Source organism: Harpegnathos saltator, unplaced genomic scaffold (assembly GCF_003227715.2).
Source record: "Harpegnathos saltator strain DR-91 unplaced genomic scaffold, Hsal_v8.6 scaffold74, whole genome shotgun sequence".
In the NCBI taxonomy this organism is placed as follows: domain Eukaryota; kingdom Metazoa; phylum Arthropoda; class Insecta; order Hymenoptera; family Formicidae; genus Harpegnathos; species Harpegnathos saltator.
In genome coordinates, this window is record NW_020230582.1 from 840,574 (window position 1) to 866,692 (window position 26,119).

General features: G+C 33.1%; 1 protein-coding gene across 1 annotated transcript in view; it reads left to right on the forward strand.

The window, feature by feature from the left end:
* Positions 1-5,791: 5,791 nt before the first annotated feature.
* LOC105190270 (heparan sulfate 2-O-sulfotransferase pipe-like) overlaps positions 5,792-26,119 on the forward strand; it is a 174,057-nt gene continuing 153,729 nt past the window's right edge. The window contains exon 1 of the mRNA XM_025305955.1: positions 5,792-6,559. Within this exon, the coding sequence (XP_025161740.1) occupies positions 6,510-6,559 (50 nt within the window). The 5' untranslated portion in view covers positions 5,792-6,509. The remainder of the gene's footprint in view (positions 6,560-26,119) is intronic.

The following is a 26,119-nucleotide window of genomic DNA, read 5'->3' on the forward strand; positions in this document are numbered from 1 at the left end:
TGACCACAAAACTGTTTTGAACCATTTACACAAAGCTGGCTACAAAAAGAAGCTCGATGTATGGGTTCCTCATGAGTTGAGCGCGAAAAATATGATAGACCGAATTAACATCTGCGATGTGCTACTGAAACGCAATGAAATCGAGCCATTTCTGAAACGTGTCATAACCGGTGATGAAAAATGGATCACGTACGACAATCGGAAGCGTAAAAGATCGTGGACAAGGGATAGTAAGCCGTCATAAGCGTTCGCGAAGCCAGTATTGACACTGAGAAAGGTGATGCTGTGTTTGTGGTGGGACTGGAAGGGAATCGTCCACCATGAGCTACTTCCAGTTGGTCAGACGATTGATTCTCAACTCTACTGTGGACAACAAAGAGAGATTACGCCAGGCAATTGAAAGAAAACGGCCCGAATTGAATAATAGGAAAGGTGTTGTCTTCCATCATGATAACGCCCGACCACACACTTCTTTGATGACCCGTCAAAAATTGCGAGAGCTTGGTTGGGAAGTTTTGATGCATCCACCGTATAGTCCAGACATAGCACCCTCTGACTATCACTTGTTCCGATCTCTGCAGAATTCTCTCAATGGAATTAAGCTGGTTTCAAAAGAAGCCTGTGAAAACCACTTGATTCAGTTTTTTAACCAGAAACCACAGAAGTTCTTCACCGATGGCATCATGGCTCTACCCGAAAAATGGCGAAACTTTGTCGATAATAATGGAGCATATTTGGTTTAAGTAAATTCATTTTCACACTATAAGAAAACCAGTTGAATTTTACTAAAAAAGCGCCATGAACTTTTTTCCAGACCCAATATAACAAAATACGATATAATACTATGACATGAGATATTAACTTTTCATACATGCAAAATGATATATTAGCTAAATAATTAACAGTCATATTTAAATAAGATGCAAATAGTTTGTACAATTAATAAGTTAACTTAAAAATTATTAATTAAAAGTGAAATAAAAATTAATAAATTTTTGTTGAATTAATATACAATAACAAAATTAATTTTGTTTAGTGAATATTAAGATTTTATTGAAACGTCGTTTTTAACTGAAACGGATTTGATTTATTTAAGGAGAAATTTAATTTGACGTACTATGAATTCAAATCTGAGTGGAAATAGATTAAAAAAATTTAATCGAATCCTAATTTTAAATTTTAATGATAAATTACATAGCAAGAATGAAAATAAAATGACTATTTGATAATCGACGTCGAAATTTCTTTCATTAGTTTAACGATGATAATATAAAAATTCAAGTGAGGTATGTGCATATAGATAAATATGTACATAAGTAATATAACCACAATCCTGTTAACCAAAAATTTTAACTTACTTTAATAGCCTCAGACAAAGCTTACTAATCATTTTCGGAATGATTCAACCGCGTTTCAGTTGAATGTTAGATGTCCTGGTTAGTTTTGAGGACTCACTATAGATGGCTGTAGCTACAAATTTACTAAAGACATTTTGAAAGTTTGGACACGTCATATCAAAGTTGAATATTTCTACAAATAATGTAATACATGTCACATATATTCGTCAACATAACCACACTTTTTAATGCGATTGAAAATGGAATGAGATAAAAAACATTTTTATCATCATTTTATCATTATTTTACCGCTTTGATTTGAAAAAAACGGCTGCCGAAGCTCACTGATTTATCTCAGAAACTTATTCTGAATCTGCTTCATCAGTTAAAATATGTTAGTACTGGTTTCGACAATTCAAAAGTAGTGATTTTGGTTTAAAAACAAAAAACGCTTTGATCAACCAAAAAAGTTCGAAGATGCTGAATTGCAGATATTGTTGGATGGAAACTCAGCTCAAACGCTTCAAGAATTAGCTGAAGCCTTAATGTTGGTAAATCAACCATTTCTGGCCATTCAAAGCGTAAAAAATTGTGGATAGATCCAGGCCAACTATTAACATCGATTCCAAGACGTAATGGAATCCACGGAAGTAAGATTTTGTTGTACATTTGTTGGAATATGAAAGACATCGTGTATTATGAGTTGCTGAAACCAAATTAATCAGTCACTGCTAAACGTTATCAACAACAATTGATCGATTTGAATTATGCTTTGAATCAGAAACATCCAAGCAAAAATAGCTTAAAGAAAAGTGATTTTGTTGCACGACAATGTTGAACTACATGTTGCAAAAGCAGTCTAAGATACATTATCGGCACTTTAGTGGAAGGTCTTACTACACGCCGCGTATTCACCAAACTTCTTCAGATTATCATTTATTTCGATCGATATAACACGGTCTTGTTGACCAGCACTTTAAAACATATGAAAAAATATAAAAAATGGTTTGATGAATAAATTGTTTCAAAGAACGAACATTTTTTTATCACGAATCTACTTATTGCCAGAAAAGTGAAAAAAGGTTATAGCTAGGATGGAAAATATTTTGAATAAAATATAATTTAACGTCTGTTTCTAAAATGAACGTATTTGTTACAAAAAATCCGTTGAAAAAGTAACCGGGATACTTAATATTAAATGAATATAATATAGATATAATATAATGTAGATAATGTAGGACATATTTTCTATATAACGTAAACAATTTTAACTCCAATCTCCTATATAACATAAACAATTTTAACAATATACTAAGTTTTTCAAAAGTAACGGACCTTTCTATCTCAGAATCTATGCATTATAGGGAAAAATTACCCGAACAAACGTTTTAGTATTCATAAAGTTCTGTTTTTTATCACGTCAAATTTGACCTTGACCTCGACCTTAAGGGTCATATGAAGGTCAACTTGCGTTTTTTAAACGGGAAACCCTATTTTTTATTATACTGTTTTTTCTACCAATTAATTTGAACAACTTTTGTCTAAAACATTTTTTTATTTTTCGAATACATTTTGAGATATTTGAGGAAAACTTGGTAACTTTTCCAATATTTAACTTACGATATCTCGCTAACTATTTGTCGGAAGAGAAAGTGGTACTAGACTTTCTTGCTTTATTTAGTCTCAAGACTATATTGTTACAATAGTGCCCTGATTTTTATTAATTTGATGATTTTGAAATTTCCAAAAGTCAGTAAGTTAACAAAAGTCTGGGCGCTATTGTAACAATATATTCTTGAGACTAAATAAAACAAGAAAGTCTAGTACCAGTTTTTCTTCCGACAAATAGTTAGCGAGATATCGTAAGTTAAATGTTGAAAAAGTTATCAAGTTTCCTTCAAATATCTAAAAAAATATTAGGCAAATAAAAAAATGTTTTAGACAAAAGTTGTTCAAATTAATTGGTAAAAAAAAGCAGTGTAATAAAAAATAAGGGTTCCTATTTAAAAATGCAAGTTGACCTTCAAATGACCTTCAAGGTCGAAGTCTAGATCAAATTTGAGGTCACGATAAAATAGAAATTTATAAACCCTAAAAGTTTTGTTCGATTCATTTTTTCCTATAATGCATATATTCTGAGATGGAGGGGGTCCGTAACTTTTGGAAAATTTGGTATTCTCATTACAACAAATTCCATTTTATTTAAGAAAAAATATCTTAAAAATATCTTAAAAAATATTAATGTTTTATGTGTAATGTTTAGTTTATAAATAATACTTTCTAGAACTTTGCAAATATAATTCTTTATCCTACTTTCATCTGTCCTAATTCGTACGTCATATACCTACTCGTCCATAACTAATCCGAATTATCTAATGTTCTCTCTTCATTAAAACAACCTGATCTATATTCAATTCTGTCTACCTATCTTTCAACTGGCCTTATTGAACGGATAGGGTTAAACCATAATATTTTTGTTCTTGCAAAACTTTACGCGTGTCTTATATTAATTTATAAACATAAAATTTATGATAACAAATATTTATAAATACTAAATAACACACATCTTTTAATTTGAAATCAACACTACATGATCGTAAAAATCTGAAATATTTTAAAATTTAGATTATTTTGCTGTTTTCACACATGAAGAAAATTTCAGACTCTTTTGTACGCATAATTATACATAATTGTATTAGGAGGTTGAATTAGTTCTGGTCCCTAGCAATAGATGGCTTTAGTAACAAATTAATGATTAGTACAAATGTTGAAAGCTGGCAATATTGAAAGGTTTGATATTTCTCTATGACATACGACAATTTGCATGCTATTGTTACTAATAGTTTCATTGTTGGTTATATGCGTCTAAAATGGATTATATAAAATTGCATTTTCGACATTCATTATTTTTTTTGTTTAATTTGAAAAATTCGTAAATGAAGCTCATGAAATGCTTGTTACAACTTATGGTAATCAAACTCCATCGTATTCCATCGTATTCCATCGTATTCCAACTGCAAATTTTAATTTCAACGATTCAAAAGTAATTTCGATCTAAATGACAAAGAATGTCCTGATCAACCAAAAAATATCGAGGATTCTGAATTTCAAACATTATTAAATGAAAATGGCGCTCAATCGGAAAAATAATTGGCTGAACAACTCAACGCTGATAAATCAATAATTTCTAAACGCCTACACGCCATGGAAAACATTCAAAAGAAGGGCAAATGGCTTCTACATGAATTGGGTGAAAGTGTCATTGTAAATCACTGTTTAAATATCGCCATGTCTTTGCTTGCCAGACAGAAAAAAAAAGTTTTTTGTGGCGAATTGTAACTGGAAATAAAAAGTGGATTTATTTTAATAATCCAAAGCGAAAAAAATCATGAGTTGATCCAGGACAACCATTAACATCAACACCAAAACGAAACATTCACGGTCACAAAACAACACTCTGTATCTGGTGAGATATGGAAAGTGTGGTGTACTATGAGCTTCCAAAACCGAATGAAACAGTTACGGAGGAGCAAAACCAGCAACAATTGAACAAATGGAATGATGAATTGATGCAAAAAAGTGATAGCCTGCAATAGACGTAAAGTGATTCTTTTGCACGATAATGTTCGTCCACATGTTGGTTCAATCGTTGAACAAACATTGTTAGAGCTCGAATGAAAAATCCTTCCGCAACCAGTGTACTCTCCAGACCTAGCACCATCTGATTACTATCTATTCCGATAAATGTAACACACTTTAGCAGACATATACTTCAATAATTACGAGAATGTACAAAAATGAGTGTCTAATTGGATTGCTTCAAAAGACAGATCGTTCTATCGTTGCGGAATTGCTATGTTGCCAGAAAGATGGGAAAAAGTTACAACTAACGACAGAAAATATTTTGATTTGCCCATTTCTTTGAAATAAAGATAGAAAAATTGACAAAATAAGACCAAAATTAATTGAACTTTCTAATACATAATTAAGATTTATTCTAATTTTCTTTAAATCTATATAGATTTAATATATTTTTGTTGTATTTGTTTATAAATATCATAATCGGACAACGAAATGTGAGACAAATTTAAGACTCTAATCGAAATTTACATTTCATCCGGGAAAAATCTGAAAAATTTCTATATGGGATTCTTAATTACTGATATCAATAAACAATCGGACGAGCAATAACTTTAGTTACGATATACTTGCCAGGGCAAAATTTCAATATCTTTATTGAGCCCGATTTTGCTACCAAGAAATGACGTTGCAGACTGGAGCTCGAAAAGTGGGTTGTTCCCGCGGATAAGGTTGCTAGATCCGTTCACCTTGCTTACCGAAACCCCGAAAACGCACGCCCCTCTTTCGTCGACCGGCAAGACCCCGTCGCGGAAGCGACGGTCCCCGCTCCGCGGACCGTTCTCTCGGCCAGGGCCCTGTGTGGAGTGGAGCAAATGTGGAGTAGAATCGCGGCATCACGCCGTGCCACCGAGTAACGGAGCGGACGCGGAATAGAGCGTATCGCGTGTCGTCTCTGCTCCTCGCGTCCTCGCGGCTTCGAGCTGAGCCAAAACGCGAAGAAACGCGGCAGTCGCGTGTCGACCAGCCAGCCAACAGGACGAGTCGCTGCGAATCGAACCGGTGTGTGTCTTACATCTCTTCACCTCTGCCTCTGCAGCTTAATTACAGAATTGATGACTGAAAAGGTCTGCAAGGACGATTACCGCAAACGTGCTTCGACGGCTGGTACTTTGGGGAACTTCGATCTGACAGTGCTGCCGATTTCAATAGAATTGCATCGACCACGATGTCCTAAAGTTACACAGGATAGTAAGACCAATTACGATATCTCGATCGAAAGGCTCGCGAGGATTCTCACCGATTGAGAAACTCGACGCGAACTATCGTGAATTATCGTGAATTCCTATAATCGACAAACGTAGTTCCTCCGGAGTCATCGCTCCAAGGAAGGGTGAAATACAGAGTGAATGAATTTGATGAGTGGTTGTTGTTGGATTACGTTCGTTCGGAAAGGGTTCGCCGATAGATCTACGTCCATCCGCCGATGGAACGCACGTGAACGACGCGGTCACGCGGATCCTTCCATCTGATCGTCGCCGGCGAACGGAAAACCCCGAGGAAGAAAAACCCGATTTCGAAAGGAGCGACAGGATGCCAAAGGAGAACATGTGGCGGCAGAGGAGAATGCCCGTTCCCAAGAGGTAAGGAGGCTATCTCCAAGCCGCGATTAACGGCGGCGCCGGCAGCGATGGCGTTAAAAGCGTCTAATTATGCATGCTGTGATTAACATCTTCCGCAATGTCATCAATATTTATTCGCACGCGTGTGTACGGCGTGAGAGTACACGAAGGGACGCACGATTGCGAATCGAGCTTGCCAGCGACAACAACGTCGACGATGATAGTTAAACCGTTAAACGAGTTGGCGACTCAATCTTACTGATGAGCATTTGATCTTCTTGCTCGAAGGAGGTTCTTCTGCAGTTTTTCTTTTTTCTTTTCGATTGAACTTAGTCTATAGGTATCAATCCCGCTATTAAAGACTGTAACATAAAGTACTGATTTCTTCTTATCACGTATATAATTTTCTTTTCATCTTCTAAGAGTGACTCTCAGAGCGCGCAGCACGGACTTCAGAATTAAACGATCGATAAGAACAGAACACTTTGGGATGTCATAAGTCAATCTGTCAAAGAAATAATTTGTTGGAAGATTGCGTAATGAACCGAGATAAATGAAATCTAATTTATTAAGTTAAACGTCCTAATGGCCGAACACGTCTCCGGGTATCCGACCACTTTACAAAAACAATATTTACTATTTATTTTAACAATAATGAATGAAAGTAATAATTATTATAAAAAAAACTCCAATATTGACGATTAGTTGGAAATCCAATTAGTTGGATATCCAATTTTATATTAAATTTGTATTAAAATAAAAATTTATTAAATAAGTATGCATCTATGGTTTGGCAAAATAATGGTCAATCGTTAATAAATTTATTAAGGGATAGTATCTAGCTAATAGTATAAAATAGATATTTATTTATATTTGTGAATAAATAACTAAATATTTAGTTTTTAAAATTAATTAGAAACTCGCTTTGATGAAATTCATAATAAAAATCGTAATTGAAACGATATTTCTAAGTAGACGAGAGATTGGTATATTAAAAATATCAGTGGCCCCAATTGTCGGACACATGCAATAGTGTGCATGTCCTAAGCCAGAGCAAAGTTTACAACTTTCGACCGATTTTCGGAAGCTACGCCTTCTATCTCCTCTTACCGCGCGGCGGATCCAGCAACTGACAGTCGCGGCTCGCGACCTCAGGACCGTTGAGAATATAAGGCGCATCTATGTGGTGTCTACTAAAGATGCGTTCGGAGAGCGCGTCGATCAACGCTAACGCGTCATTCCATTCTTGTACATGTAATAAGATAAAGATAGAAAAAATAACGTGTTAGCGCTGACTGCGCGCTCCTTTAACGCACCTCAAAGGCTGAAAAATAAATGTATCGATACAACTATATGTATAATATTTCGTACAAACTTGTACAAATATATACTTGTATAAGTATATATATATTTTTTTTCTTACATTTTTATAATTAGAAGGTAACATAATAGGTTTCCTCGTCACCCATGAGGTACTATTGCCGACGTGTTTTTTTTTTAACCACATAGATGAGCTTTATGATCTCAACGGTCCTAAGGTCGCGAGCCGCGACCGTCAGTTACAGGATCCGCCGCGCGGTAAGGGGAGATAGAAAGCGTAGCTTCCGAAAATCGGCCGAAAGTTGTAAACTCTGCCGAGCTCTGTCCTAAGCTGTCAGAAAATATGAGATTAGTGTCACGTAGTGTCGCCTTTAACGTGTAAACTTGAACAGATTTTTGTGATATGTATAATATTTGCATTATTTGTAAGATACAATTGTTTGCGTGTGAAAGCTTTTTTAAGGCTATTAATCGACGATTTATCTTTACTTACAAATATACAAATAAGTGATTGACTCATAATAGTTATTATTACTCTAAAATCATAATTTTTTTATAACCTTATTGAACATATGAGTTATTTTAAAATCATGTATGAATATACTAGTGATTACAAATATTCATTTAATATAAAATTAAATATTTACTTTTACAAGTAAAATAAAAACAGAAAATTAAACTTTGTTTAATTAATATATTGTACTATTTAAGAATTTATTTAGTTTATAAGTCAAATGCTTTTTTATGTTTCCATGTTATGAATAATTATTTTTATAATATTTGACAAAAATTAAATATCACTAAATATAAATAACAATTTAAATTACAGTTGTATTTTGTCATTAAATATCTATATTTATATTATTTCCTGTTAACACATATTAATTTTCTAATTGCGGTCAGACACAGGATAAATTATGTCAGAACATTGGGCCACAACCTATTTCAATTGTCCAGTCACTGGTACATTAATGTGCTCCATTACTTGTGTAAATATTTTATTAATAATAGATATAAATATTGGTTTAAATCGTTTTTCTCTACTAAAGGAATCATAAGTTTTTGAGTAAATGCAAATATTTATATCAGAATTATTATTGATATTATATATTGTATTTTTTGTGACGACTTTCGCTTAAATGTCCGGTTACTGGGATATTTACCTTATATAAAAATCTTTCTACAAATGCCTTATGTATATATTTTTGTATATATTATGTACATATTATATATTATGTATTATATATATATTATGTATATACTTTTTAAACTTTTTTTAATTATAAATGTACAGCAATATTTATCAAAATTTTTCCGAGAGAAGTGACGTACTTTCAATGTGTAGAACTTTTGTGTCAAACAGACAAATATTTGTGTTAACACAGCCCCACAAAAAAAAGTGGTCGGTGCTTAAAATCGAACAAGTATATTCTGATGTATTTTGATCCGCTGAATCCGAATCTGAGGTTAGAATTGGACAATTGCTAGCTTTATCGTCCCTAACCTCAAAAAACTGATCATAACTTCACTTAACAAAATTAAGCTATATATGGTTGAATTCAGCTTAAAACATGCTACAATTCTTGTCATTACAAAAATTTTCAATTTGCGAAAATAAAGATGCTGGGAAGGGGATATAAAAAAATATAATATTTTCAAGAAACCTAGTTACACAGTTGTAAGGAGCGTCGAAAACCATACAACTTTCATCTGAAACATTTTTTTGTATCTTTTATAGTTGTTGAAATATATTCTCTCAAAACCAGGTTTACCGACATACGAGGGTAGTCCTAGAAGTACCTGACCTAATAAAGAAAACGCAAAAAATTTGGGAAAGATATCTTTATTTCTTTACATAGTCTCCTTTAAGCTCAATACACTTTTCCCAATGATGTTCAATAGCTTCGATACCCTGTTTATAGTAGGAATCGTCGAGCTCCTCAAAATAGCCATCAAGCCATCTTGGTCCATTGTTTTGACTGTTCCTTCGTCTCAGGTGTGAAGTGATGGACCCATGTTTCATCCATGGTTATAAATCGACGCAAAAACTCGGCTTTATTGCTGCGAAACTTCGCCAAACACTCGATTGAAACATCCTCACGACACTGTTTTTGTTCCAATCGCGGCACCCATTTTGCGCACAGCTTCCTCATATCCAAATTTTCAGTCAATATGCGATATACAGCACTTTTTGAAATTCCTACCATGTCTACTAACTCGCGCACTTTCAGTCGACGATCATCCAATACCATTTTGTGGATTTCCTTCACTATTTCTGGCGTGGTCACCTCATTTGGTCGACCACTGCAATATTCGTCTTGGCAGCCCGTACGGCCTCGTTTAAACTTTGACATCCAACATTTTACTGTTGTAAACGAGTTATAAGGAGCAGACTCTCCCAGAATCTAGCTCCGCTTTGGTATTGAGGCCTTTCAAATGAAAGTATGGTATCACATAACGATGACCAATTTTTTCCATGTTTACAAATTCACTGAGAGCGTTCACTATTGATGGCTGCCAAACAAATACTAAACAACGTAGCGTCGTCAAATTTCAAACTTAAGCTATATAAGGTTGATACTTTCTACCATAGTCATTCTTTTCAACAACCGCTATCTACACGTCAGGTCGGGTACTTCTGGGACTACCCTCGTACCTTGTAAGGGTGATTTTAACTCCTAAATATGAAGTTGGGCATATATAAAAAAATACGTCTCTTATTTGTAGCTACTCCACAACATATAATATATATTATATTATATTATATTATATATTATATATTATATATTATATGTTGTGGAGTAGCTACAAATAAGAGACATATTTTTTTTATACATACCCAATTTCATATTTAGGGGTTAAAATCAACCTTACAAGGTATATCGGTATATCTGGTTTTGAGAGAATATATTTAAAAAACTATAAAAGATACAAAAAATGTTTCAGATAAAAGTTGTATGGTTTTTGACGCTCCTTACAACTGTGTAGTTAGATTTCTTAAAAATATTATATTTTTTTATATCCCCTTCCCACCATCTTTATTCCCAGACAGCACCGGACATCCAATGGATGTACGTATCACGTCCAATTTATGTCCATATGTCCGATTTACGTCCGTGGACACAAATTATACGTAACAAGAATGTCCTTATTGGACATCGGACCTGTAGGACGCCCGATATACGTCCATCGGACGTCTTATGTCCAAAGTTGTGACAAACGTACGTCCTATGGACATCTTTTGTAAAAAAAAGGACATATAACGGACGTTCAATGGACATCTGTGTGCTATCTGGGTTTTTGCAAATTGAAAATTTTTATAATGACAAGAATTGTAACATTTTTTAAGCTGAATTCAACCATATACAGCTTAATTTTGTTAAGTAAAGTTATGATCAATTTTTTGAGGTTAGGGACGATAAAGCTAGCAATTGTCCAATTCTGACCTCGGATTCGGATTCAGCAGATCAAAATACATAAGAATATACTTGTCCGGTTTTAGGCACCGACCACTTTCTTTTTTATGGGGCTGTGCAGTTAATATCAATCATGACGTTCTGAGACATCCTGAAACGAATTTTGAAATTTTTTATATTTTTTATCATATATTAATGATTCTCATCCGGAATATTCCGATTCATTTTTGTACGTGCTCTTTCTTTCTGCAAAAGCATTTTATTCAACTAATATGACATAAACTTTAGAGAAAAAACCAATATTTTATCGGTAAAATTTTTAAGTATGGCATTCCGTTGAAGGTTTTTCTATATTTGTCACAATGCCGGCTGTAAGTAGATACAATGCTCGTTGCGATAATGATCGCAAAAGTTTGTTAAACTGCAACCAACCACTGTTGCAAATATGACTCTAATCAGAAGCGTCAGTTATAGTTTTTATATCATTGATGTTTCTGATCAGCTATCGAAATATCAGACAAACATCGTGTAACAATTAAAGCCGAGCTAACTTTTGTAATTTTCATCATCGCGACGATCATTACATCTACTTGTGACTTATATTGAGAGATGCAGAAGAGACTTTTTAAAGAACATAGAAATAGAAGTATCAGTCGTAACAAATTGATAACTATTGTTTGTATCCAGAATATAAACTGAAAAAATTCATCGAATGCATATGTGCGCGCATTATCCATTCGGTTTAAGCGATTGAAATTATTAAATTTTCCCTCATGTTTAAAAGATTGCATTCTGGTTGTAGGACATTAGTTGTATGCAAACAAGTTGTTTAGCACACGAAAAAATGTGGAGCCTATTGTAATGTTTATTACGCTGATGTTCCGTTAATATTCATATTGGAATTTTTAAGGATAAGATGTTGACTGCTAGTCAACATATGTTAGTAGGTTAAGAAGAGAAAGTAGGAATATAAAGTAGAATAGCTAGGCAAGGAGCGGAAGTGATAGGCAAATCAGCTGCGATTTTGACATTTTTCAAAGAAGCATATAAATTCAAGATACTTAGCGATCGTAAAATTTATACGCGTATTGCGTCACGCATCATGTATACAAAATTTAGAAGATTCCCATATTGGACGTAAATTAGGAGAAAGACTAAATGACTAATTTTATAAATGGCGAGCATAATGAACATCTCATGTTCCTGTTTTCTCTATATTGTACTAAATGATAATTGCGTCATTATTATTAATATCTCTCATTTAATTCATACGCGTTAACCTTAATTATAATAGAACGTTTCATTACTGTACAGCACAAATTTTTAATTGGTATTATTACCCTTCAGTACCAAGCGAGATACACATTTATATATTTTTTATTGAGGATATATAAAATTTATGTAGAGTAACCTAACACATACAGAGTGTCCCATTTTAAAGGACCCACTCAAATATCTCAGAAACACTGCGTTAAATCGAAAAATGCTTAAGATAAAAATTGTTTAGCTTGAAGGGAAACATAGGATAGCGGTAGCATTTTGTTTATAGATGGCGCCACTTTCGAGATATTCACTGATTATCAATTTTCTTAAATGGAAATCCCAGTTTTTTTATATCATCTTTTCTACCAATTAATTTAAACAACTTTTGTCTGAAACATTTTTTTATTTGCTTAATATATTTTGAGATATTTAAGGAAAACTTGGTAACTTTTCCAACATTTACCTAACGATATCTCATTAACTATTCGTCGAAAGAAAAAATAGTATGAGACCTTTTTACTTTATTAACTATCAAGAATATATTACTATAATAGTGCCCTAACTTTTATTAACTTATCGACCTTTGGAAATTTCAAATTATTAAATTAACAAAAGTTAGGGCATTATTATTGTATTATATTCTTGATAGTAAATAAAGTAAAAAAATCTAATACTATTTTTTCTTACGACGAATAGTTAGCGAAATATCGTAAGGTAAATGTTGGAAAAGTTACCAAGTTTTCCTTAAATATCTCAAAATATATTAAGCAAATAAAAAAAATGTTTCAGCATGTATCAACAAATAAAAAAAAGTTGTTCAAATTAATTGGTAAAAAAGGATGATATAATAAAAAATTTGGATTTTCATTTAAGAAAATTGATAATCAGTAAATATCTCGAAAATGGAGCCATCTATAAACAAAATGCTATTGCTGTCCTATGTCCCCCTTCAAGCTAAACAACTTTTGTCTTAAGCATTTTTCGATTTAACGCAGTGTTTCTGAGATATTTGAGTGGGTCCTTTAAAATGGGACACCCTGTATATGCGCGCGCGCACGTACGTACCGTGTACCCGCATCCTCGACACTAGGATGATAAAAAGGAGTATGAGAGAGCTGTCGACAGCAAGAAGCACTTTGTCGCAGCCAGATGTTCTCTCGTCAGTCGTACACGCGCGACATGACAGAAGATCATCGCGGACTTTACGTAAGATTTCCTGCTTCGCCGCGTGACTATGTAGGCACTTTTTAAAGGTCTAATTTAGCGAGGAGAACACGCATCTCGAATGTCATGTCTGCACGATCGGGGTCAATGTAACGAATTAAATGAGACTTCACGACACAGTTGAGATTTTCGCGACGAATCAGCCCATCGAACGGACAAATCGATCCATCATGGTACGAATGGAGCAAGCTGTGCACGCGGGAATCGTGAGTAGTCGATTCTTCGACGCCTTATGTTCTATGCAAATGCATAGTAGTCGCGCCGATATTTTTTTCCGCGATTGACCTTCCCAGTACGCGTGACGTCATAAATTACACAAAGTTATCAGTTCTTCATCGTTTAGAGTACTTTATAAAAATTTATAACCAATAAATACAGGTCCTTCGACAAGTTCGGACCGTGACTCTTCTCGCACATAACTCTCTCCGAGTATCCCAATATTATTTCAAATTTATTTATTATATTTTTCATCATTATACAATTATATTATAATGTGGTCTATGTTTTTATGATATATAATATGTATTGTATTATATTTTATTAGATATATTTAATCAGTAGGGAAGTAAAGGACCAATATGATCCAGTATAGAGAAAATAGTGCATGAACTTTAATATTATTTAATTTATTATGAGACATTAATTATATTTATTCAATTAAATCATAAACGTACATAGAAAAAAATATTTATATTCATAAATATTCAACTGAATAAGAATCACACTGATTCAGGGAAAAAAAATAATGTTTTAACCGCAACTGAAGAAACTTATCTGAAGATTCAACTGTTTTTAAAACTTGAATAAGATAATTGAGGATAGTTAATTACTTACAAACTTTTAGATTCAAGATTTTTTCTATTCCTATTACATTACAATTACTATTATATTACTATACAATTAACTATTATATTACAATTGAGTTTTTCTTTCTATCCTTTCTTTGGCAACCAAAAATTCAATTACATTAATGGATTTTATTATATCATCCTTTTTTACCAATTAATTTGAACAACTTTTTTTTATTTGTTGATACATGCTGAAATATTTTTTTATTTGCTTAATATATTTTGAGATATTTAAGGAAAACTTGGTAACTTTTCCAACATTTACCTTACGATATTTCGCTAACTATTCGTCGTAAGAAAAAATAGTATTAGATTTTTTTACTTTATTTACTATCAAGAATATAATACAATAATAATGCCCTAACTTTTGTTAATTTAATAATTTGAAATTTTCAAAGGTCGATAAGTTAATAAAAGTTAGGGCACTATTATAGTAATATATTCTTGATAGTTATCTTATTCAAGTTTTAAAAACAGTTGAATCTTCAGATAAGTTTCTTCAGTTGCGGTTAAAACATTATTTTTTTTCCCTGAATCAGTGTGATTCTTATTCAGTTGAATATTTATGAATATAAATATTTTTTTCTATGTACGTTTATGATTTAATTGAATAAATATAATTAATGTCTCATAATAAATTAAATAATATTAAAGTTCATGTACTATTTATATATATATATATATATGTGTGTGTGTGTGTGTGTGTGTGTGTTAATTTAATGATTTTGAAATTTCCAAGGGTTGATAAGTTAACAAAAGTTTGGACACTATTGTAACAATATATTCTTGAGATTAAATAGAATAAAAAAGTCTAATATCATTTTTTCTTTCGATAAGTAGTTAACAAAACATCGTAAGTTAAATATTGAAAAAGTTAGATTTTTTTATATATCTCTATTTTTTAAATATCTCAAAAAATATTAGGCAAATAAAAAAATTTTAAACAAAAGTTGTTAAAATTAATTGATAGAAAAGGATGATATAATAAAAAAAACTGGGGTTTCCATTTAAGAAAAGTAATAATCAATGGATATCTCGAAAGTAACGCCATACATAATCAAAATGATATAATTATTTTATATCTCCTTTGAAACCATAAAACTTTTGTCTGAAACATTTTTTTTCTAAAATGCTTAGTTTCCGAGATATTTCGCCGTCTCGATATTTTTTATATATCCTTTTACTTTTATATATTTTTACTTACTTTTTTATATATACTTTTATATATTTTTATATATGTATATATATATATATATATATATAATCTATATAAATCTAATATATGTATATATATGTGAGAGAGAGAGAGAGAGAGAGAGAGAGAGAGAGATTAGATAATTATCATGTTCATAATGTATCTTCTGATTTCCCACAATGAAGGAAATTCGAAGTTGAACATAAATTAAATTGAATATAGTTATTACTGATAGACATTACAGATAAAACATAAGTTATGTTTATGTGAAATTGAAGATTCCCTTGAACAATTAGCACGCTTCATTTGCGGAAGGAACTCTCTTCCCAGGTGCGAATTTTGCTTTCTACATTCTACAGGAACCGTCTTGTGCGCGCTGATAAAGAGATGAGCGTCTCGTCTTCCTTCATTCACCTCGCGTTAATGCAGTTGATAATTACGAATTCTGCTATGATGAGTGATGAATCGTCGTGACGTTTGCAAGAATGTAGGTCCATTTGTCTCGTTTCTGCGGCTTGTTTCGCACATGATGACCGGGCGAGAAAACCACGTTACACACGCGAGGCAATGAATCTTCCCCGTCTATAAATAAAAGTTGCGCGGAGCTTGTTGCGTAAATGAGCCGAGAACGAGAGCCGGTGAGTGAGTGGGCCTCATAAGGCGGAGATACCGAGGTACCACTACTGCAAAATAGAATAAATGTTTTCGGACGATCCGCCGTGAATTTAACCATCATTATCAGTTGCTCTTTTTCGCCGCGTGCTGTCCGATTTATTCGGACTCCCGACTTTTCCACTAACGATGACGACGACGACGACGATATCAGAATTTGTCGAGAACCACATTTTAGCGTGTATATCGCAATTAACGGTGACTATGATAATACGCGCGCGTTAAGTGGCTGTCTACGGGAGATTGCCAACCGCTTGAGAGCGTTTCTATTACAGTGAAGCACAGCTTCTCTTTCTCTTTTTATTCCCATTTCCTGTCACTCGTCCCCGCCACTCCCCCCCTCTCACATCAAGAAGAGGACATTACAAGCCAGTCGGATATCCATCGAGTGGAAAATCCCATTTAATAAAGTATGCGAGATGTCGGAGAGCACGTCTGCTTGAGTGCGTAAAAAAGTCGGGGATTAACGTGAGCCGCTCGCTCGCGCAGATGTAATTTTCTCACACGTTAGCTCGGAACGCATGGACGTGTTTTCCAGCGCGTAAACTTGTTCAAGGCTAAGAAAGAGCTAGGCTCACGTCCAACACTGATGAAATTGGACGACACACTCGCCTGGCCTGAGGTTTCGACAGTGCTATATCGATAATTATATATTACTATTTACACCAACGACGATATCGAGCAATTAAAACGGGAGAGAGTACAAAATAAAAATATCGATCGACGACATAAACATCCTGACGAGAGACTTCGCGCTTGAAAAAATATCACGGTCGCACAGGACACCGGGTATGTATTTACTAACAAACGCGACGGAGGGAACTCGTCTAACTGGATTGAGGTACCGTGCTGCGTAAATTAAAAATCTAATGGAAGGTGTATGTAAATAGAACGACCGCGTGCGCGGAGCACGCGTGCGCGTTCTCTCTCGGAATGCAAGTACGTTTAACTGTTTTCGACTCATTAAGGATACAACACAGTACGGTTCGGCAGTGCAGCGTCAGATGGCAGGAAAAAAGGCGTCATTCGAGGAACTGTTCATAAGTTTAAAAACGACCCGTTACGTCACAGATAAACATGTCGGGCGAGAAAAGGGTGCCGCATGAAGGAACATTCGTGGCGCCTTATCGGAACATACTTCGTAACTGAGATAATTTATCATATATGCACGCTCGTTAAAGTCAATTGTGATCGTTGCATTGCAACGAGCCTCGTTGTCGACGGTGCATCGACCGCGATCAAAAATTGCGTTGCTGTTTCAGTAAGAATCTTGACGACTCACCTCCTCCGGATTTGGTTGCGTTAGTGGACGTTACCACGATTCATTACAAAAGGTTAAAGGAAATCGCGGAATTACGTCCGCCAACCGCAATCATAAACATTACGTAAAGCGTATCGGTGCGTCAGATCGAAGCGTGAAAAAAAAATTCACGCCTGGAAGATTTAATGAAATTAACGAGATAAAAATTCGCACTTGTCTCATGCTGAATGCCTCGCTATTCCTTTTCACATACGCACACGCGCGCACGCATACATATATAAGCATATAAGGCAATTAATAGATCAGCCTTTTATTCAAGATTATATCGTGAAATGAGTTTCGTGGGAATTCATTGAAACTTGCGATGCTGCAGAGAATTTTAGAAAGGGCGAGCTAACTGTATGTAGCTATATTTTTCTTATTAAAGTAAACAAAAAAATGCCTATAAACATAACGTCTCAAACGTTTAATTAAAAAACGTCAAGCCAGCATTAAAAATATCAATCTCAATGTTAACTTAATTAATACAATATTTTTTATAATTATTAAATCTACATATACATACACATTTGACTTTTGCCAGTGGGAGGTTTTAAAAACAATTGTTTACATAGTTACAATCGAAAAGAGCAACTTGTACAAAAAATAGGAGATGAATGTCGAACGATACGTAATATTCCAGAAATTTACGCACAAGATAATCCTTGATTTAAACAATTCAAAATTACACAGTTAAAAACATTTCGGACTTTTATTAAAATTATTTGTGTGTAGAAAGTTTCGAGTTAAATTTTTTACACAGTCGTGTATTAATTTAACATACCGTTGTTGTGTTACCTAGACTTTCTTGTGTTAAATTAAGATTATCTATTTTCAAGTGTTAAAATGACACTTCCAAGTATTAAAATAACACAATTTATATGTAAATGCATGAATTCTTACTATGACATATTTTATACGAGTATGTTGAAGTCAACACTTAAAATGTGTTACTTTCCTCATTATAATAGTTATCATGTGTTAAATGTATAATGTTAACATTTCTGATATGTGAAGATTGGATTTTTAATACATAGATTATGTCAATCTAACATTTTTACTTCGTTAAATCATAGATCATTACTTTTCCCAAATGTTGAAGTAACATTCATTGTATGTCAATTTAACACAAACTGTGATTCTTGACGGCATCAAATGTTAAATTTTTGTGTTAATTTTTTACATACGAAGATAGTCCCAGAAATACCCGACCTGACGTATAGATAGCGGTTGTTGTTTGAAAAGAATGACTATGGTAGAAAGTACCAACCTTATAAAACTTAAGTTTGAAGTTTGACGACGCTACGTTGTTTAATATTTGTTTGGCAGCCATCAATAATAAACGCTCTCAGTGAATTTGTAAACATGGAAAAAATTGGTCATCGTTATGTGATACAGTACTTTCATTTGAAAGGCCTCAGTCCAATCAATATCAAAGCGGAGCTAGATTCTACTCTGGAGGAGTCCGCTCCTTCGTTTACAACAGTAAAATATTAGGTGGCAGAGTTTAAACGAGGCCATACGGGCTGCCAAGACGAACATCGCAGTGGTCGACCACGCCAGAAATAGTGAAGGAAATCCACAAAATGGTATTGGATGATCGTCGACTGAAAGTGCGCGAGTTAGCAGATATGGTAGGAATTTCAAAAAGTGCTGTACATCACATATTGACTGAAAATTTGGATATGAGGAAGCTGTGCGCAAAATGGGTGCCGCGATTAGAACAAAAATAGCGTCGTGAGGATGTTTCAATCGAGTGTTTGGCGAAGTTTCACAGCAATAAAGCCGAGTTTTTGCGTCGATTCATAACCATGGATGAAACATGGGTCCATCACTTCACACCTGAGACGAAGGAACAGTCAAAACAATGGACTGAAAGGGGAGAATCGGCTCCAAAAAAGGCGAAGACAGTTCCATCTGCAGGCAAGGTCATGGCGTCAGTTTTTTGGGATGCGCTTGGGATATTTTTCATTGATTATCTTCATAAAGGAAAAACAATCAACGGCGAGTATTAGGCGAACATATTGCAGCGTTTAAGTGATGAAATCAAGAAAAAACGGCCGCATTTAGCGAAGAAGAAAGTTTTGTTTCATTAAGTCAATGCACTAGTTCACACATCCATTATCGCGATAGCCAAAATCAATGAGTTAAAGTTCAAATTGCTTCCTCACGCACCCTATTCGCCAGATTTAGCCCCCTCGGATTATTTTCTGCCTCCAAACTTGAAAAAATAGCTCGGTAGTAAAAGATTTGCCAACAATGAAGAGCTGGAGTCTACGGTTGATGACTATTTTGATGAGCTCAACGATTCCCACTATAAACAGGGTATCGAAGATATTGAACATCGCTGGGAAAAGTATATTGAGCTAAAAGAAGACTATATAGAGAAATAAAGATATTTTTTCCCAAATTTTTTGTGTTTTCTTTGTTAGTTCGGGTATTTCTGGGACTACCCTCGTATTATGTGTGTTTTTTTTTAACATATTTGCTGTATGTTAAATTAACACATAAATAAGAGTGGATGATTTGGGACACATGAAATATGTTAAATTTAACACATCATTTTGTACAGTGTATATTGCTTTGCGTAGTGACGCAATTAGCACGCAGTCATTCTATTTATATGCACTTTCAACAATGGACTCCTCTTTAATTTTTGTTTTTCAGTTTCTGAAATTCATTTAAATAAATATTATTATGTGTATTACGTTAACATCGTTAACGTCGTAACATACGTTAACATCGAAATTCTTTCTATTAATCTTGATTTGACATTATCTCTGTAAGCGTTTTAGACACTATGTTTTTACAAACCTTTTTGTTTGATTGATGAGAAGAAAGTAACCACGTATACAACCAGTCCACTTATTTGGAAACATCCTGTGTATTAAAATGTTATTTAACTTTCTTTATAACTAAAAAAACGTTGACAAAATTCAATTGACAAAAATATTTCAGAACTCAGATATTTGCAATTAAATTTGACAAATTTTATAAATGTTTCATGAGATTTTATGTTTTCTGAAGTTATTATACTATATATATATTTTTTTTATTTTTAATATTTTCCGAATGCTACGTGCATTTGGAATTTTAATCTCTCTCTTTTCCTCTCTTTTTCCCTCGCTTTTTCTCTCTCTCTCTCTCTCTCTCTCTCTCTCTCTCTCTCTCTCTCTCTGTGCATGTGTGCATGCATACGTGCAAGCGTACGTACGTATGTGTGTGATAATAGCAATTAATATATGCAGACGTTATACACAAATTTCAGCATTATTGGGTATTTTATTTTGACAATACAATAGTGGCTGAAAGTTGAACGCAATTATAATAATAATCAAAATGCATATACATATATATATATTTAAATACTTAAATATTTCTTTCTATTATCTGTACATCTCTAGATTAATTAATGCGTAAACGAAACATTAATAAAGAAATAAAATTAAACTGCTGCTTAGAGGACCCATCTCTAATATATGTATATGGTCTTGATTTGGAATATATTATAGGAGTTATCATATTGAATAATTTTCAACACGTGTTAGCCACGTCGCTTTTTGTTTATTAAAAAGTTATTAAATGTTCACATTTGTTAACAACATGTTTCATAAATAGAATATATTTTTCCGACATATCATGCATTAAAAAATAATAAATAGTGTAATACATAGAGCGAGTGAAGCCCCTCCCCTGTAGTATTTGCCCAAAACATTACCACCTCAAAAAATCTAACCTAAACGTCTTATGCATTTTTGCATGGTTTCTAAATGCAAAATTTTAATGAAATTTTTTCTATAATATTTAGCCATTTGAAAAGATGTATAAATTGGATTAAGTTAAGTTAGTTTTTTGAGATGATGGTGCAAGAAGCTTTTCCTTTGCGCGTACACGTGTATTATTTATCATTTTTAATATACAGATTGGAAAAGTATGCTTCACTTATAAAATTTCTTTCATTAATAATTTTTCAACAAACAATAAGCGACTGAGATAAAATCTATTAGAAGTTAAGTGATACTTCTATAATATATTCTAAGATCAAAATCATATTGAAAGTGGGTTTCCTTACACTGTAAGAAATGATGTTAAATTTAACATATTTCATGTATCTCAAATCATCCACTCTCATTTATGTGTTAATTTAACATATAGCAAATATGTTAAAAAATAACACACATATATGTAAAAAATTAACACAAAAATTTAACATTTGATGCCGTCAAGAATCACAGTTTGTGTTAAATTGACATACAATGAATGTTACTTCAACCTTTGGGAAAAGTAATGATCTATGATTTAACGAAGTAAAAATGTTAGATTGACATAATCTATGTATTAAAAATCCAATCTTCACATATCAGAAATGTTAACATTATACATTTAACACATGATAACTATTATAATGAGGAAAGTAACACATTTTAAGTGTTGACTTCAACATACTCGTATAAAATATGTCATAGTAAGAATTCATGCATTTACATATAAATTGTGTTATTTTAATACTTGGAAGTGTCATTTTAACATTTGAAAATAGATAATCTTAATTTAACACAAGAAAGTCTAGGTAACACAACAACGGTATGTTAAATTAATACACGACTGTGTAAAAAATTTAACACAAAACTTTCTACACACAAATAATTTTAACAAAAGTCCGAAATGTTTTTAACTGTGTAGCAGCAATTTTACCAAAATTAAAGAAAAATATATTTTTCGTATTTATGTATTTTTTATTTATTTAACATTTCAATTATTTTAAATTAAAATGTATTACTTAAATAGTGAAATATATAAATAAAATATGAAACATAATTTTCTTCTGATAAACAGTAAATTTATAAAGTATCTTGATATGCCAAAATAAACACACATATTTATCGATACAATTGCCTTAAAAGATTGTCTTCAGCTCATTTTAAGATGCTATGTAGCTATTAATAAAATGGCTTATTGCATCTTAATATATACTTAAGACGATTTTAAATATCAGGTCAAATTATAAATATCGTTTTAAATAAACTCAAGACAAAGCGTATTTAGGTTATTATTAGGATATACACACTACATGTATCTACATATCTAGTATCTATATATCTAGTATCGTTGGATGTCTTCAGTTTCATTAGCAAAACAATTTTCTTCTCATGAGGCTGGAAAAACGAGAGGTGTTCACGCCTTAATATATTTGTCACAGCACTTCCTGTTTTTTATCGCATCTGCTAATGTATAGTTTTATAAATTAGGCCGTAGTAGTATCGAGCAATCTGATCTGCAGACCTCTTTAACAGGCGACGCGTGCTCGTACTCGCTCAGTCGGCTGGAAACTGCACGTTCGCCTATTCCAGCAAGAGATATACCCAATGGGACTTGATCTTACGACTCGAATATATTACGCGACGCACCCTCCGCGTGAGACAATCGGATTTCCAGATACACATTCGCCATTATATACGCGAGGCACATGTACAGTGCCCCTTTATGTACCCCATTACAGTATAAGCACGTTTCTAAGAACTTACGGTTCCCTTCTCTCTGCGTGTCGTTGACACTGAGTCGGCCAGAACGATACCGTTCGTTTCTCGCTTTTCCCTCGTAGCTCGTAGATCTGCTTACGTTTCGCCGATAAGCTTGAGAGAGCCGTGACGGAATACCGGAGAACGTCCTTGCGTATCCCCAAGGAAATCAACGACTCCGCCGCGAGGCAATTGACTCACAATCGTGACGAATATATTAAACTCACGATTTGCGAGTATATTAAAAAGTCAAAATCGTTCTACAATTTCGTAAACCACGCGAACAGATTGTCTGGAAAATCAAAAGTGATATTACGAAAGAGAGAATAGATTTGACGGATGAATAAATATTAGTAAACAGCCATGAATGAATAATTTCTTCGGTCCGTTAATTGTGATGTCACATCATTGTGCATTGTGTTTCCTAATTTCCCTTTTATTTTTAAAGTTGGAATTTTAAAAATTTGAAGAAGGTCGCACGCTTAACTTTTTCAGGTATATGTTATCTTTCGCACTAAAAATATTTGGTAATATTTGATTTAGGAGTTTTACGGGTTGCTGAAAATCTAAATCTATAGACAAAATTTTTTAATTCTGGAGATTCAATATAGGAGACTCAATATGGCGGCTGCAGGATATAAAAATATGGATCCATTTTTACGAACTTCCATTTGTAGGAATTCTTTAAGCTGTAGAATTCAAATGTATGATTAAAATTTTTTATTTTCAAGATCTAAGATGGCAGACTTAATATAGCGGTTGAAAATATCAAAAAGGTTCGATTATAAATTTGAATTTGACATAAAGAACTTTTACTAAAATGTATCTCTCAACAATAAAATTGTTTTTCACAATCACCATATTGTTTCATTATTCGCCTTTTATATTTCAGCTGTCATATTTTAACATGTTTGTCATTCTGGATATTTTTTAATTCGAAAATTTAAATCCAAAATATTCTTTGGGAAAAAATACAATAATTTGTTTGGATTTTTTTTTATAAGAAAGTGGATTTCTATGTTTTAACAAAAATGTTAATAATAAAAATAAAACACACTCGACAATCTTGCTTAAATATTGAAGAGTACCATACCATATACTGAGTATAAAAAAAAACATGAGTAATAATTTTCATAAAAAGTTCGTGAAAATTGCATTTAAAGAAAACTGTTTTGACTATTTGTTTATTTATAATACTTTTGCGATTAACAATTAATGATTGTACATACATTTTTTATACTTGTTAATGTTTTAAGGTTAGGTTAGGATTTTATGAAATAAAAGAAATTCATCTTTTTTGTTAAAAGCTCTTGAAAAATTTCAAAAATTAAAAAGAAAAAATAACACTCAGTGTTTCACTATGCTACAAGGAATTAAGAAAGATTATCAAAATTTACTGCAATTCTGTAAATTACACGACTATATAAAAAGTTAAAAGGGATGTTGGGAACAAATTTGATGCATGTATAAATAACAAATAACTATGGATAAATAAATTCTTTTAGTTTCTTTTATTTGAATATATTGCTGTGTGTGCGTGTGCGTGTGCGCGTGCGCGTGCGCGTGTGTGCGCGTGTACACGCGTGTGCGCGCGTGTGTGCATGTGTGTGCGTGTGTGTACGTGTGTGTGCATGTGTGCGTGTATGCATGTGTGTGTGTGTGTGCGCGCGCACGCGCGTGTGTGTGTGTGTGTGTACGTACGTGTGCGCGCGCATTAAAAGATTCTACGTTTTAAAAATTTCCTTTCTATTTTATGCTTTGTAATTAGATCTAATTTTATTTTGGTATTTTTATTATTTTCTAATTCTTTGATATAGATATCGATGATTATTCGCGTAAGATTTAAGAAAGTTTATGATTTAATTTCTGTTTTATAAAAATATCTCACTTCTAGATCGATGATCCGGCCTTGTTAGACTGTAAGAACGCTGGCTTGTATTGTACTTCGACATAGCCGACGAAGTTCTCTACGTCGCTTTATTTCGAAAGCGTTCCGACTTCTTCCCAGCGATTTCTCACGTGCCTAATGAAAAAACTGCGATTTATTAACGTTGTTAACATGCTACAAACTTGTAGATTGTATCGATTCGTTTAATTTCAAGTCGATGCTTAACACGTGAATTCAGACTTGCAGGTTACTATTATATTTAATTATCGTAGACATTATATTTATCACGAATATCTTCGTCGGTTATATATCCAGACAGTGCGAACTTCTTAACCTTATCGGCACAATCGTTAATTAAAATCCACAACTACTGTACGCACACATATAATCAAGAATCGACAATTTAATTTCAAGCGTTCATGCATTCACGCATGAGTTTTTTTTAAAAAATTTTATCTGAAGCAATCTATTTGTTCCTTGCCATAATAAATAATATTGAATAACTAAGCATTTCATTATGATATAGTTTATTTACATTAATGTTATATTTTTTTAAGTAAACAAGCTTTTTATAAAAAAAGCCATTTTCTTACAGCCTTATCCTCAACATACAAATTCCAGATCATCTGTGCTACCCGATTTTTTTGTAAACATGACATTTTAAAGAAAAATATTTCAGACAAAAGCTATATGGTTTCAAAGAGGACATAAAACAAATATATCATTTAGTTTACAGATGGCGCCACTTTCAAGATGTTCACTCATCATTACCTTTTTCAAATGGAAACTCCAGTTTTTTATTATATCATCTTTTTCTACCAATTAATTTTAACAACTATTGTCTGAAACATTTTTTTATTTACCTAATATTTTTTGAGATATTTAAGGAGAACTTAGTACTAGGTACGTAACTAAGTTTCCGGGTTTCACACATGG